We start from the raw sequence: 15,198 nt of genomic DNA, 5'->3' as shown, positions 1-15,198 counted from the left end.
AAAGCCAGAAGGGCCACCTCTTCCCGAGCTCCGCCTCCTCCGCGAAGACCCAGCCAGGCCGGACTCTGCGCCAGGGGCTGAGGGGCTGGGTCCGCAGGCAGAAGTCGGGCTGAGGGAGAACTTCCCGACCCCCCCGAGGACGGAGCGAACACACGGGAAGGTTACGGGGAAGAAAGAGGAGACTGTTCGAGGATCGTGGGCAGGAACCCTCCCCCAGCTCCTCACCCCTTTTCCGACCTGAAAGCCCAGACCGAGCGGGGACCGTCCACAACCCGGCTGGGACCCCGCCGCCCGACGGCCACCTGTTAGTGAAAGTTCCGCAGCGGGGCCGGCGGGAGGCGCTCCGCTCCGGCGCACGTCGCCATTGGCGGGATCCCCGGAGGGAGCGGTCCCCACTGCCCGGGGGCACTCAGTCCCGGCCCCCAGAGCCATCCATCCTTACGACACCCACTAGCCTGCCCGCCGCGCTCCTGGGGGCGCAGCGCCGCGTCCCTCCGGCCCCGCCCGGCGGCCACGCCCCTTCAGGCCTCCCCTGGTCCGCGCGGGTGCTTGCAGACCCCGGCCTCGGGACCTGCTCGGGCGGCTAAGTGACACTCCCCTCCACTCCCCTCCCCACCGAGCGGGCAGGAGCGGCCAGCGGTCCAAGGAAGAGTACTTGGCGGAGCAAGGTCTCGGCAGGCATCAGGCTCGAGCGACCAGGGTCTCCCAGACCCCCTCGGAGCCCAGCCCCCACTCCCACCCCTCGGCGGGGCCCGGAGCGATCTCCGAGCGGCCCTCGCGCTCCCCGCCCCCGGTCGGCCCCGCCCCAGGATGGCCAGTTCCCATAGCAATCGCACAGACACCGGTTGCCAAGCAACCTCTCCCCCTCCTCCTTCCCCTCCTCTCGCGTCCGCTCCCCCCAGCCTCAGCCTCCTCCCGCCCCCTCGCCAGCCGCCACCTCCCCTGGGGGCCCCGGCGCGGCCCCTCGGGATCTCTCTGGTCTCGGGCTGCGCGCGCGCGCGTGAGTTCCTGTGTGTTTCATTGTGTCAATGTGCGAGGGGGTGTGCGTGTGCCGGTGGAGAGTTTGTGGGATCCGTGTGTTGGGGGGTCCCCAGTGGCCGCGAGGGGACCCGCCCGCTCGCTCTGGCTCCTTTGTGTCTCTCGCGGAGCCAGTGCCGCGCCCACCCGTTCCCGGTCGGCGCCCGGAGCCGGGGGTGTGTGTGCGCGCGTGTGTCCGGGCGCGCGCGCGGGGTGGGGGGGGCCGGGCCGGCCGTACCTTCGATGCAGCACACGCGCCACAGCCCCGAGTGGGTGAGGTCGCCGCGGGTGCGGCGGGGCGGGGGCCCGTCGTCCATTGTCAGGTTGGTGCCGTTGCAGATGTGCGCGCTGGAGTAGAGCCAGTAGTCCGTGCCGATGGCGATGGCCATGAGCGAGAAGGCGGCGAAGGCTCCGGCCGTGGTCAGCAGCGTCTGCAGCCCGCGGTCGCATCGCACCATGGTGGGCGCCTCATAGCCCGCCGCCCGCCGGCCCGGCCCGCCGCGCCCGCCCGCCCTGCTCCCTCTGCGCGCCGCGCCGGGGGCGCCGGGGCTGGGGGCCGAGGCCCGGGGGGCGGCGCCGCGCCGCGCGCTCCGGCCGCGCCGGGGCTCAAACTCCGAGGCGCGGCGGCGAGTGCGGGCTGCGCGGGCCGCCGGGCGGGCTGGCGGCGGCGACCGGGGCTCCTCCCTCTCGGCCCGCCCTCCCCGCGCGGCCCGCGCCTCCGCCCCGCGCCCTCCGCGCCGCCGCCGCCGCCGCGCTCCAGGCCCGCGCCTAGCCGCTCGGCGCCGCCCCTCGAGCCTCGGCCCCGCCGGGCGTGCGCTCCCGGCTCTGCGCGCCCCCCTCCCCGCCTCTCCGCGCTCGCGCCGGCCTCTCTCCCCGGCTCATTCACATCCCGAGAGCGAAGGGAGCCACGGTCCGGTCCCTAGGAGGAGCGCGGGGAACCGGCGTTGCTAGCCTCCCCGCTTTCCCAGCCCAGGACACCCCATCTTCCTTAAATGGCCCTGAGGACTCTTTAATAGTGGGGAGTGTGCGCGCGCGCGCCTGTATCCCTCGATTCGCATACACATATCCGCGCCTTTACCTGGAGATGAATGTACAGGCGTGAGCGCGGGAGTGGGAGCGTTCAGGTCAGATTTCCAGAAGCACCAGATGTGGGTCGCGGCCGGGAGACGCCAAGCCAGGCCCGGGCCAGTCCTCCCGCCCCATCCCCCGCCCCCCAAGGTGGCTCCTGCATCCAGTGGGCAGGGCCTGGAGGACCCGACTCTGGGGCTGAGGCAGAAGGGAGGTGGCAGCCGAGGTCCTTCCGGAGGAACACCAGATCCCTGTTTGAGGCCGGATGGGGCGGCCGTGGTGGACGTTAGTTTCTGACGGCCCTTTACTGCCAGTCCAGTTTGTGCTAGATTCAAACATCTCCACCCACCGCTGGCTCCCTCTCTCCCCAGCTCCCCCTTCAATACCTTTATTTCTTTTTCCCTTTCACTCTACTCGAGCTTAACTGGCTTTCCTCACCTCCTTCCTTCATTGCCAGACTCTGCCTCAGGCCCTGCCGACTTCACTTAATTGCCTCAGCTGCTGGCAGGATTCCAGCCTGGACAGGCTCCCCTCTCCAGAACCCACCAGGCTCCTCCTCCGTTAAGACCCAGCTCAGAACTCTTTCCTCCAGGAGGCCCTTGGGGGCCAGCGTCTGAATGTCCAACCTGCCTCTGTTCCCTTCCCTCCCAGAGCCCATGCGGTTCTCTTCGCTCGCTACCCAGCATCCTGTGGGAAGCAGCCCTGGACCCCTGGAAGGTCTACAGAGAGCAGCTCTCTTCCTGGAAGATGCAGATTTCACCCTCTTTTTCCACTTTCCGTGACCTCTACGACCCAAAGAAAATTAATTACCCCATGCTGGAATTACTGGTCTCTCTTCGGTGGGACTGTGAGCCTTTCCCCAGTCTGAGGTACATGAGACGTGTTTGATCAAGAAATATTTCCTGCCCCCTGGAAAATGACATTCTGATTGGGGAAAATAGAGCGTATAAATAATAGGGGGAAATTCCAAGATGAGACTGACTGCATTAATTACCATTTGTCTATCCTTTCTCTGCCTTTGGGTGTTTGTTCTGCTTCTTCCAAGTCTCAGAGGACAAGAATCATCATGTGTATTTCACTTTCACCCACCTACCACCTGGTGCCCAGGTTGTGTCTGAAGGTGTGCATTAGGTGTGGGACAACTTGCTCTGGGCCAGAAGAGGGTTACTGACCTGTCCCTAATACCCACAAGGATAAATGTTGGGTTCTCTTCTCAGAAGCTCCCAGACAGGTGGGTCTCAAGACTCTCTTTTCTTCTTCTTTCTCTTCTTCTTCTTTTTTTTTAAAGCAGCAAATCTTTGCTTCAAATTAAATCTTAAAACAGAAAAGTAAAGGAAAGTGAAAGTCGCTCAGCTGTGTCTGACTCTTTGCAACCCCACGGACTATACAGTCCATGGAATTCTCCTGGCCAGAAGACTGAAATGGGGAGCCGTTTCCTTCTCCAGGGGATCTTCCCAACCCAGGATCGAACCCAGGTCTCCCGCATTGCAGGTGGATTCTTTACTGTTTGAGCCACAAGGGAAACCCAAGAATACTGGAGTGGGTAGCCTATCCCTTCTCCAGTGGATCTTCGCAACCCAGGAATTGAACTGGGATCTCCTGCATTGCAGGCGGATTCATTACCAGCTGAGCTATCAGGGAAGCCCATCCCAGTGTAAACAAGCCAGTTCTCCCACCAGTTAGCCCTGTAGGTAAGAGCTGGCATTGCTGTGGTTGAATGGGGGACCCACCCACGCCCCCTGCAGCCCCCAAAGCAGCCCTGTGGATGCAGGCATCCAGGAAACGTGGTGTGGAAACTGACACCCTTGGTCATGTGCTGGGTCGCTCAGCTTCGGCCCCTGTGTTCCGTTCTTCTTTCAGCCTTCCTCTGGGGACTTCGTGAGGAATGAATGAAAGAGAAACGGATCTGACCTGTGGGGGGCGGTGAGTGGGGTGAGTCGCTTCCCCCAGTGTCCCCCTAGGTCAGAGGTGGGGGGATGGATGGGGGCCTCCTCCAACCCAGCGACCTCTGGGTTAGTCCCCTGGAGCCCTGACACACCAGCTCCTACCCCGCCACCCTCAGAGGAGTGTGTGAAGACGTGAGAAAGCTCTGGTCTAGGAGCCAAGACTGTCGCCAGGTCACCCTGGCTCCACGACGGACTCGCTGGGTACCTTGGACCATCTGGAACCACGGGGGAGGAAGGCATGTCTCCAGTCCTCCTTTCAGAGTTGTTTTAGGGTCAAATAAAGAGCCTCGTACATTGCATCCACTTAGCGACCCTCACAGCCTGAGTAGTGGGTGTTCCCCTCTCTATCTTTCTTTGTGACCACCAAGGAAATTACCTAACTCCTCTGTGTCTCAAATTCCCACAGTGCCATGTGGTGGATAATAGCAAAAATAACAGAAAATGTAAACTGCAGCTCTAGACGGTGACCTCCTCGAGGTTTCCTGCCTTGGAACATCTGGCTCAGACCCTGATGGCCTCAAGACCAGAGTTTCCCAAGGACATTAAGTGGCCTCTTTGTTCTTGTCCAGAGTTGCTTGACTGTTATTTTTACCTGTTAATTCACTTGAGGGATGTGGACTCCAGTGGGGGCTTGGCAGTTTGCCTTTCTATCCATGGACACCCAATTGTCAAGCCTGCTTTGTCCGGAGATTGTAAGAGTGTAGACTGTGGAGTCAAATAAGGACTTGACCGCCAGCAAAGGGAACGGGAGCAAACTCAAGACTGTCTGAGACTGTTCATCATGCCTGGGTGAGCACAATTTAAATCTGGAAATTTCTGCTCAGCCGGATTAGAGAGCTCTAAATGGCAGTATTTAACTCCTGCCTGCGGTCCCTGGAGCTTCTCCCAAGTGACATTTCCAGATCTGAGGGGGGCATGTCCTCCACTTGCTGGGGAGGAGGCTCTGGACCGACCTTGTTCTAGAGAGGCTGGGTGCTGGTGTCTTCCCAGCGGAGCCGTGTGGGATGCCTTTTCCTGTGGGGGAGGGGGAACAAGTCATCATACCCGTCGTGACTTCTCTGGACAGCTGAGCAGGTGGAGGGGTGTGTAGACCCCACTCCAAAGCTGTCTTTTCCAACAGAGTGATGCCTTTCCCCTTAGCAGATCATTTGGGTAGTCCCCACAATTCTTCAAGTCTTCAGAAAATCAACCCTTAATATTCATTGGAAGGATTGATGCTGAAACTGAAGCGCCAATACTCTGGCCTCATGACTAGAAGAACTGACTCACTGGAAAAGATCCTGATGCTGGGAAAGATTGAAGGTGGGAGGAGAAGGGGGTGACAGAGGATGAGATGGTTGGATGGCATCACCGACTCAACGGACATGAGTTTGAATAAACTCCGGGAGATGGCGAAGGACAGGGAAGCCTGGTGTGCTGTGGTCCATGGGGTCGCAAAGAGTTGGACATGACTTAGCGACTGAACAACAACCACACAATTCTTCACTGTACTTTGGCCATGAAGACAAAGCTTTACTGAGCTCAGAACCAGCTGATAACCCCACCTCCAGGGTGATGCAGCCAGCCAGCGGCCCTGGGAGAGGAATAATACAGTAGTAGGCAGCTCCCTGCGTGTGAGGTGCCCGTCTAAGCTGGAGGAGGCTGTAGGCAGGGGACAGGCAGCAGGAAAGGAGGTGCCCTCGGCTGGCTGGTCTGCAGAAGTGGCTCTGAAAGCCTTTCTTAAAAGCTTTGTTCTCCCCTCTGTCCTCCAGAAATAATGACCTTGTGTGGCAGCTTTTTGTAATATCTCATTTCCATGCCCCAAGCAATGGTTCAGCTGATTTCCCAAAGCTTAATGGGGGGATGTGGGGAGCCTGGGAGGTACCGTGAATGAATAGACATAAAGAGTGGTTTTGTGTTTTCTTAGCAAAGGGTCAGGAAGGAGTCTTAGAAGGTTCCCGGGCTCGGCTCAGTGTGGAGGCTTATCGGTAGCCCGTCCGATCTGCTGGGATCAGAGAAGAATCCCTCCAGATCCGTGTCCCACAGCCTCCCCACCATCAGATTAGGTGCTCGGCAAGAGTGCCGTTTTCTTTTTCTTCAGTATTTCAGCAAGATCCTTTGAGAGAGAGGGCAGAGGAGAAAATGGTACTTGGCTTTATGTATTTAGGTTTATTCCACTTCATCTGCTGATCGTGTCCATCCCAGGCACGGTGACTGGAGCCGGACGCCTCCCGTTGGCAGTGGAGAGGTAGCCGCGTCGCTGTCTCCACACTAGCTGGCCCCAGGAGTGCAGAGGGTGGGAAGCTGCCCCCCCCTTCCATGTGCCAGTTCAATTCGAGCATCAGTTCACTTAATCACAGCAACTGTGGAAGGCGTATCTTCACCCAATTATGCAGAAGATAAGCCTCCAGCTAAGCAGAGAGTCAGCAAACCAGCTGCGCTTTGAACCGGCTCCACCTGGGGTGTGGCCAGGCTCTGTCAGCTACTTACTGCACCCCAGCCCCCGGATCTCCAAAGCCCTCTAGGTACATCTGCTTCCTCCCCGCCTCCTTCCTGTCGTTATCCAGGTGAAATCAAATTCAAAGTCACAACAGTGTGGAGCGGTGAAGAAAGGCCTGCCCCTTGCATCCCAGGTGAGGCGAAGACAACTCCGCAGTTCCCGGGAAGGTGGGCGGTGAGCTGGGCTGACGGCAGGTGATGGAAGCCACCAGCCCCAGGGGCCCCCCGTCCTCCCCTTCCTTCCCGCTGCTGTCCCCGGCATCGGACGCTTGGGCAGGGGCCACCCCTGGTGTGGGGCCCGTGGCTTCTCTGAGCCAGCTCCTGTGCTGGGCTGCTGCCCTCCTGGGCATGCAGGCTTATTCAAACCTGTGTGTCTTCAAACTAGATACCATCAGGCAGTCTCTTCTCACCAGAATCTATTCGGGAGCCAGCCCCATGGATCAGCATATTGATACTAACAACCAGAACCTGTTCAGGAACCAGCTCCATAGACCAGCATGTTGACACTAACAACCAGAATCTGTTTGGGAACCAGCCCCATGGGTCAGCACGTCGACACTAACAAGCTGACTTGGCCAAAGCTTCCAGCCCAGCACGCTGACAGTTTAGCCAGTTATTCTGAGAACATTCTTTTCAAAACACTCGACAAACAGGCTGAGAGGTTCCTTTGTCCACAGCCAGCCTCTGAAACTGAGCCGAAGCTCAAAGGGTTGAGAAGAACTCCAAGGAGAGTGTGCGAGGACGAGCAGGAGGCGGAAGCCTTTGTCAGTGTGGGTGGGGAAGATGGCCAGTGACAGTGAATTTTGCTTCGAACATGGATCATTTGTGCTTTTATCAAAGTGGAGCTTTTAATTCCTAAAATATAACAGCCTTGTGCGGGAGCTTGAAGAAAAGGCAGCTTTTCCTGCAGAACTTTGCTGTCGAGCGCTGCAGTGGAATGGAAACTGTGGTTCAGAGTTGGTCAAGCTGCTTCCGACTCCTGACAGCACCCTGCTGTCATCTCCTGCATCCTGCAGCTCCAGGCTGCCTGCTGGGTGGGAGCTGTGGCTGCTTTTGGCCCCCTTGGAGCTGCGCTTGCCGCCGTGTGGATGAGCTCGTTTTATCCTGCAGACGTCTTTGTGAATCATGGAAATCAATTGAATGTTGCACTCTGCCTCCTGTTGGCAATTCTCACTGTCTTTGTTATGGGTCTCTGCTGTCTTTTTCTCCAAGGCCTCTTCCTCTGAAGAGGGAAGGGGAAGTTGTTGGAGTTGGGTCACTGGAGGTTTCCAGTCCTGCTCTGCCATCTGCAGCTGCATGGCCTGGGGCTGGTGGCCATCCCTCTCTGGGCCTTGGTAAAATGGGGAACCAGGCCTCTGCCTCGCGGAGTTGTTGCTCGGATTAAAGAAGCCAGAACACGGCATTGACACAATGCGGCCAGAGGCTAAGCATTCCTCAGCTTCCTAAGCACCAGGCATGGCCCTTAGCTTGTATTAATGCATCTGACCTTCTCCAGAACACTTTGCAATAGGTTGTGGTGGGTCTCATCTCACCAAAGCGGTGACAGAGGTTCGTAGGAGCAGATCACCCTGTCTGGGCTGTGCAGGATGGAGCCCTTTGCTGTCCCTTGCAGTCAGGCTCCAAAACCTGCACTGATAATTTTGACCCAAATATGTACTGTTAGGTGGTGACTTTATCATGTTTGTCAGTACTCCCTGAAAATCTGGTTTAAGTCCCTCCATAGGAGCATCAACAATCGCAGACCTCACCAGACTTACATGCTCTTTGTGGCGTAGACCATCACCCGTGAATGTGCCCAACCCAGAAATGCTGGGGGTTCCTCAGCAGGACTCTGCAGGAACCTCTGAATGTGGATTCTGTCCCCATAGGAACCTCTGCACGTGGATCTCCCGGGTGACAAAGACATCGTTAAAATCGCTGCTGTCCTGGACTTTCCTGGTGGTCCAGTGGTTAAGACGCTGTGCTCCTAATTCAGGGGACACGGGTTTGATCCCTGGTCCTGGGAGGTCTGGAATGCTGTGCTGTGCGGCCAAAAAACAGTCCTTACTGTCCTTTGCCAGAACCCTTCAAGATCTCGTGGCCAGAGTGCCGGGCTGGTGCCGGAACAGCCCCGGGGTTAGCGCTCCTCCGCTGCCGAGCGACAGAGCGGCTCCTCCTCGTGCAGCTGCCGCCAGAGACGAGTCAGGGGCCCCGCTTACCCAGGCCGGGCAGGGATGACCTCAGCAGAGTCGCTGCTAGATGCACATGACATGAGCTAAGAAGTAACATTTGTCATGTGGGTGCACGAGGCTGCCAGGCCTCTGGGGTCCTCTGGAAGTGGTCTGAAGACTCTCTGGGGTCTTGGGTGTGTCTGCCCAGCAGTAGCTGCTCCTTGGTTTGAGGGTTGTGCCCTCAGGACCCCTTCCGTCCCGCCCTGGCAGTAGATCGAATTCGCAGGTGCTCTCTTCTGCCTCCTTACCCAGTGGATCTGATACCAGACCGTTTCCACACAAACACAGGATGGAAAATGAGTGGACTTCCTAGAAGGGCTATTTTGAATGCTCTGGAGGTTTTACAATTCAGTGAGACATCTTCTTTGGGCTTGCGCTGTGCCTGCAGGGAGTGCTACCACCTGGGTCACCTTGGGGGCGGTGCTGCCGGGTGGCAGAGTTGCCCACTCACGGCCTCGGGCCCAGGGCAGGTCTGCAGGAAGATGCCCTGTGCATCTCACCCCCGACCTGCTGCCTTGCTGGGCTCCTCTGTGTGTTCAACAGTCTCTATCCCACAAGGCGGGTTCATGATGGACCAGGGTGAACACAAGCTCTCACTTACTGAGCCGGGCACTTTGTAATAGGAAAGACATTGTCATCCCCATTCTATAGATGATGAAACCGAGGCTTCAGGTAACTTATTCACGGTCAAAGCTAGCAGATAGGAGAGCTGAGTCCTGGTCTAGGATTGGCTGTCCAAGGAACCTGTTCTTCCTGCAGCGCAGTACTTTTCAACTCTGAACACCCTTGACAATGGCCTAGGGGGACTTTAGAAAGGAAGGCCTCATTCCCAGAGGCCCTGACCCCACTGGATGCACTCCGGGCACCTTATTTTTTGAGCTACCAAGGGATTCCTCATACACAGGCGGGCAAAGGATCAGGGCACAGGGCCAGGATGGCTTTGGACCCAAGTCCTCCTGGAAAGCGCTTGATTCCCAGCTGAATTCGCCGCTGGCGCCTGCAGCCTGGCTCGGTCTCTGGTAACTCACAGGGAATTAAGGGGGGCGGGGGGCAGTCCTGTCATCAGCTGGGCCGGCTGTGCCCTGGGGTCAGCGGGGCAGGCAGCTGTCAGTCAGGTGTGATCTGAGAGATTCTAGGAGGCTGTCCTTCGCCTGGGGTGGGTCACGCTGCCCTGCCCCTTTCCTGCCTTTCCACCCGGCAGGTGGGAGAACAAGGGAGCCGTGGCTCTGACTCCAGAAGGCCCAGCGATGGGAGGGCCTGGGGACATGGGGACCGAGCCAGCTCCCTCCCCTCCAGCATCCTGCCAGTCCCCACCCGACCTGCATGGTTTACCTGGGAGAGAGGAGGGGCTCTGCCAGAAGGCAGAGGGCTTGAAGGGTGAGAGGAAGGAGGGGGTGCTCCCACAGGGGCTGGGGACCCCACGATGCCTCGGGGCTCCCACGGGGGGCTCAGTGCTGTGGGAATCAGGAGGTGGATGGCCCTGCTCTCAGGAGCCTGGCCCCGCCACGCCTGCCCTGGGCTCCTGCTCCGTCTGCCTAGGCCAGTTCCCAGCAGGCTGCCCGCTGCACTTGCCAATGGAGCCAGATGCTGCTTTGGGGAAAATACCTTCTGGAGTTTGTTGTCTGAGCCCTCCCAGCCGACACCCACGGTGGAGAAGATGTGTCAGGATAAATGGAAAATCTCTTCATAAATATTTGGAAAAAAGCAAAAGGGAAAAAGGAGAGAAGAACTCACTGTCTGGGATGCCTTGGGGGCATCTTGGTGCCGGCCACAGACAGATGGGGGAGGCAGGTCACCAGCATTCGTCACCTTGTAGGAGGCCCCAGCGGGAACCGCCAGGGCCGGGCCTGGTTCGGGCTGCGAGCAACGCGGGGCTGTGGCTCCGGGGAGAGGCCGGGCCTGCCTGGGTCACCAGCAGAAGCCACGGAGCACAGGCAGTGCCAAGCTGCCACGTCTCCATAATGCATAATCGTGCCTCTAAACTCAGCCTTGGGACTTCGCTACAGGTGGAGCGCAGGCTGCAGTGGCTTCGGGGCGCCCCTGGGAGGAGAGTGGAGAGGCCCCCGGGACTGAGGCACTGAGGGCGGAGCTGGCGCCGGAGCAGAGGAGGGGCAGCACGGCGGAGCGGCCCCGGGATGGGCTCCGCCGCCCGGAAGGCTCAGCTGAGGGACCAGAGCGGGCAGCGTCCTCCGCAGGCCAGGCGTCCCCAGCGACAGGGGCCCTTCCTGGGTCTGCAGATCCCCTTGGCTTCACTCCTGCACTGCCCCGGTTCCAGCCACACTGCCCCATGCGTCCCTGGAGACAGAAGCTGCTGCTCAGGTCCGCTTGTCCTTGGGCTCCTCGCACGCCCGCTTGCTGCCCTCCGGCAGCGTCGCTTGCCCACTGCAGAGGCCTGGCTCCCTTGTCTCAGATCACAGGGGATGGACTCTTCACACTGGAGGGAAGGACGGTCTGAGGGGGCGGCCACCGGGCTGGGCAGGGTCCCTGGAAGACAAAATGCTGGGAGAAGGTTCTTGGGAGCAGGTGGGTTCCTAAATGTAAGTGTGTTGTTCAGTTGCTCAGTCATGTCCAACTTTTTGCGATTCCATGGGTTGCAGCATGCCAGGCTTCCCTGTCCTTTGCCATCTCCTGGAGTTTGCTCAAACTCATTTCCATTGACTTGGTGATGCCATCCAGCCATCTCATCCTCTAAGTCTAAGTGTTGGTGCCTGTAATTAACTTGGATGTGCATGGGGTCCTCTGCCTGGAGGCTGGGCAGACACTATCCCCCCATAGTGGCTGATGTTCTTTAAGTTCATGGTTGGTGCCGTCACAACAGGTGAGGACCTTGCGCATGTCGGGAGAGGAGGGAGGAGGCTTCAGAGGACAGGGCAGGTGGGACAAGAGGTCTGTCCCCAGGATGTAGACGTGTATACGTGGCAGGTACGGAGGACGTAGATGTGTATACGTGGCAGATGCGGAGGACGAAGACATGTATACACAGCAGGGTATGGAGGACGCAGACGTGTATACGCAGCAGATACGGAGGACGCAGACGTGTATATGCGGCAGATGCCAAGGACGTAGACATAAATATGCGGCAGATACGGAGGACGTAGACGTGTATACGCGGCAGATACGGAGGACGTAGACATGTATACGCAGCAGGGTATGGAGGACGCAGACGTGTATACGCAGCAGATACGGAGGACGCAGACGTGTATATGCGGCAGGGTACAGAGGATGTAGACTTGTATACGTACGTCCCAGAGGAGATGCCCTGTGGGAACTGGCCCACAAACACAGAGGCCAGACAGTCCCACCATGCGCCTTCCAGAAGCTGAGAACCAGGAAAGCTGGTGATGAAAACCTGTCTGAGCCCAAAGGTCCAAGAAGCAGGAGCTCTGATGTCTGAGGGTGGGAGACGGTGCCAGATCAGGAAGAGAGAAAGAGGACTCATCCTTTTCCACCTCCTGTTCTACTCGGACCCTCGGCGGATTGGACAGTGCCCCTCGCTCTGACGAGTTCGGGTCTCCACTCACCTCCTGACAAGAGCATTCCTCTCTGGGAAAACGCCCTCCCAGACAGCCCGAGACCATCACTAGCTAGCTGGCCAGCTGTCTCTCGGGCCAGCCAAGGTGATGCAGAGAACTCACCACCACAGCCTGTCTCTTCCTCAGAGTGCAGGTATCGGAACGATTAGCCACTTCCTGAAGGACGCGGGACCCGGAGGCCTGGAGGCTGGGCTCAGAGCTGGCGGAAGAGTGGCTCCAACCACTGGGTGAACATGAAGTCTCCCCGATTGGTCAAATTCTCTCCGGTGTATTGACTGCAAGTCAGTCCTACCAGACAGAAATGCTGGGTTCTGCACATGTTTCAAAATATCGCTTTAGAGAAACTGACGGAGAATTAAAAGCCAACTGAAAATGAGGCTGGTTGAGAAGCAAAGGCTTTGGTTCTTGGTTCTTCTATCAGCCAACTGCATTCCCCAGGTCTTCCCGGTGTCTGGCCCTGGACTGGTGGTATCAGATGAGTGATTAAGCAGAGTGAACGTGATGTACTAACTCCTTGACTCAGGTGACAGACCCAGTGGGTTGAATGGTGACCACCCCCCAAAAAGGCACATCTGTGTTCTCACCTCTAGGACCCATGAGGGCAACTAACAACCTTATGAGGAGAAGGGGTCTTTGCAGATGCAACCAAGGATCTGAGATGAGACGGTCCCAGAGAGGGGCAGGCCTTGGTTCAAGTCAAGTGTCCTTACCGGAGGACAGGGGGAGACAGACAGTGGGGCAGTCAGAGGGGTCTGGACATTGCCAATGCCCTCGTGCCTCTGCTGGACACCAAGGCCCAGGTTTCCAAGCCTGGGGTCGAGTGCTAACGCCGGCCAGGCCCCCCCATCACCACGGCCTGCCCACTGCCCTGTGTCTCGCCCAGGTCCCCTTCCTGCCTCGGCCTCAGCAAGCTCTTGTCCAGCTCAACGCCGACACACACCTGGCTTGACCTCTGTCTAGAAAGTTCTTTCTTCTCCTGGTGGGTATCGACTCTTGGTCTCAACTTCGGGGTCAGCTTCTCGGCAACGCCTGTCCAGACCCTCCACCTGCGGTTGAGCACTTTCTCCTTCCTTGTGCATCCTCTTCTCGGCTCCTGTCCCCAGCTCACTAGTGACACTTCACCTCTGTTCTTTCCACACGTGCACACGTGCACACACACACACACACACAGCCAACCCCAGGTGGCATGTGGCTGCCTTTCTTTTGTTCAGATCTGACTCTCCACCACAAACACAGGAGAAAAGCTCTGATTATTTACTGAGAGAAAAGGTAAAGGACTAGCTTCCCTGAGCCATATGGGGAGGGGAGGAGCAAAAAGGAGCCCGCAGTTACCGGACAAGCTTTTCCCGGAACCCTACGAGTTTGTTATCTCACGACAGCAGACTTGGAAATGTAATTACTTTGTTTTTCTCTCCTCCCAAAGCCTTGTTTTTAAACTATTTTCCCTGTGGAGTAAGTATGTGCATTAACCCTTATGGCAGCAGAAGAGAAGAAGGGTTTGTGGGCTTAGAGCGAGCTTGCGGAAGTCAGACTCCCAGAAGGAGAAACTTCCTGTCCAATGGAACATTGGATGAAAATTAAAATGCACTTGCAGAAAATAAGTTGGTTGCTATAGCAACAGGTCCCGGTTCTCCCTCAGAAGAAAAACATAGAGGTGGCGGGGAGTCAACTAACTTAACTTTGGTCTCGGCTTGAGAGAAGGAGCCATCCCAATAGATCTGGGGACTGTGCTGCGAAGCGTCTCGTGTCACCAGCATAAAATGATGTTTGCACACCTTCCCGGCCTGGCCCGTCAGGCCCCTTGCTTCCCTGGTTGGCTCCTATGGGCAGCAGAATGTTCAGCGCCCGCCCGCACGGCTTCTGACCCTCTCAGGGGGGTGCAGTTTAGCACACCTCCTGCATTAAAATGCTCCCTGAAACCCGCTCTCTGAAGAGACCCTGTGCCAGGCCCTTTGGCAACGAGTAATCACCTTCTAGAAGGCTCTCCCGGTGAATTCGGGTTTGTCTATATATGGTTTCCCAGGGTGGAATCCACCCACTTGCACAGGGAGAGTTCATCGAAAGTGTCAGAGAAGGGAGTGGAGAGGTGATTCTCGGCGTGCGTTCGGGGTGCGTGGGGAGGGGCAGCGGTGGGCGGTGGGGCTGAAGCAGGCAGGCAGGCCCCCTCTGTGGCCACGCGGACGGCGGCGTGCAGACGCTGGGGCGTGGATGCTGGGGCGCGGATGGCGGGGTGCAGCGGTCCCTGTGAGTGGGCAGCCGGCCTCGGCGGTCTCCTCTGAGCAGATCACCTGTTGAGCATGTGAGTCCAAAGAAGCACTTTTCAGTGACAAACAGGCCTGGATCATGCTCCTGCTCTGTCTGCCAGTGGGTGGTGGTCCATGAAGCTTGCAGGTTCATTTCACTCTCTGTCTTTGCTCGACATGCGTTTGTCGAAGTCCCTCTGTGAGAGGCTCCACAGAGGAGCCCACGTCCTCATCTCTGCAACATGTGAGTAAATGCACAGGTTACCACATGAAGGGAAAGCCCACGTCCTCATCTCTGGAACTGTAAGTAAGCACACACCTCACCGCATGAGGGGGTTAAGTCTGCTCCACAGACACCCTCACGCAGGGGGTGGTCCTGGATTATTGGGGGGGCCCCAATGGAATCACAAGCGTTCTTGAAAGCATAAGAGGGAGGCAGAGAGGAGGTCAGAGCAACGTGCTGTGAAGGGCAGACCCGCCGCTGACTCTGAAGATGAAGGAAGGGGTGTGAGCACGGGGGAGGCGACTCCGGAAGCTGGCAAGGGTGACGAGCGGTACTCGCCCAGGGTGTCTGGAGAGGACCATAGCCCTGCCCACACCTTGACTCTAGCCCAGGGAGCCCCCACAACTGTAAGACAGGAAATCCGTGCTGTTTCAAGCCTTAGATGGTGATCTATTTACAGCAGCCCTGAGGTGTGCTAAG

General features: G+C 58.0%; 1 protein-coding gene across 1 annotated transcript in view; it reads right to left on the bottom strand.

Moving 5' to 3' along the window:
* CACNG4 (calcium voltage-gated channel auxiliary subunit gamma 4) overlaps positions 1-1,475 on the bottom strand; it is a 51,347-nt gene extending 49,872 nt beyond the window's left edge. Inside the window, exon 1 of the mRNA XM_061141288.1 lies at positions 1,256-1,475. Within this exon, the coding sequence (XP_060997271.1) occupies positions 1,256-1,475 (220 nt within the window). The remainder of the gene's footprint in view (positions 1-1,255) is intronic.
* Between the last annotated feature and the right edge of the window lie 13,723 nt (positions 1,476-15,198).

This window comes from Dama dama, chromosome 5 (assembly GCF_033118175.1).
Source record: "Dama dama isolate Ldn47 chromosome 5, ASM3311817v1, whole genome shotgun sequence".
In the NCBI taxonomy this organism is placed as follows: domain Eukaryota; kingdom Metazoa; phylum Chordata; class Mammalia; order Artiodactyla; family Cervidae; genus Dama; species Dama dama.
Note: the sequence above shows the minus strand (reverse complement) of the source record. Positions and strands in the feature narration are given on the sequence as shown.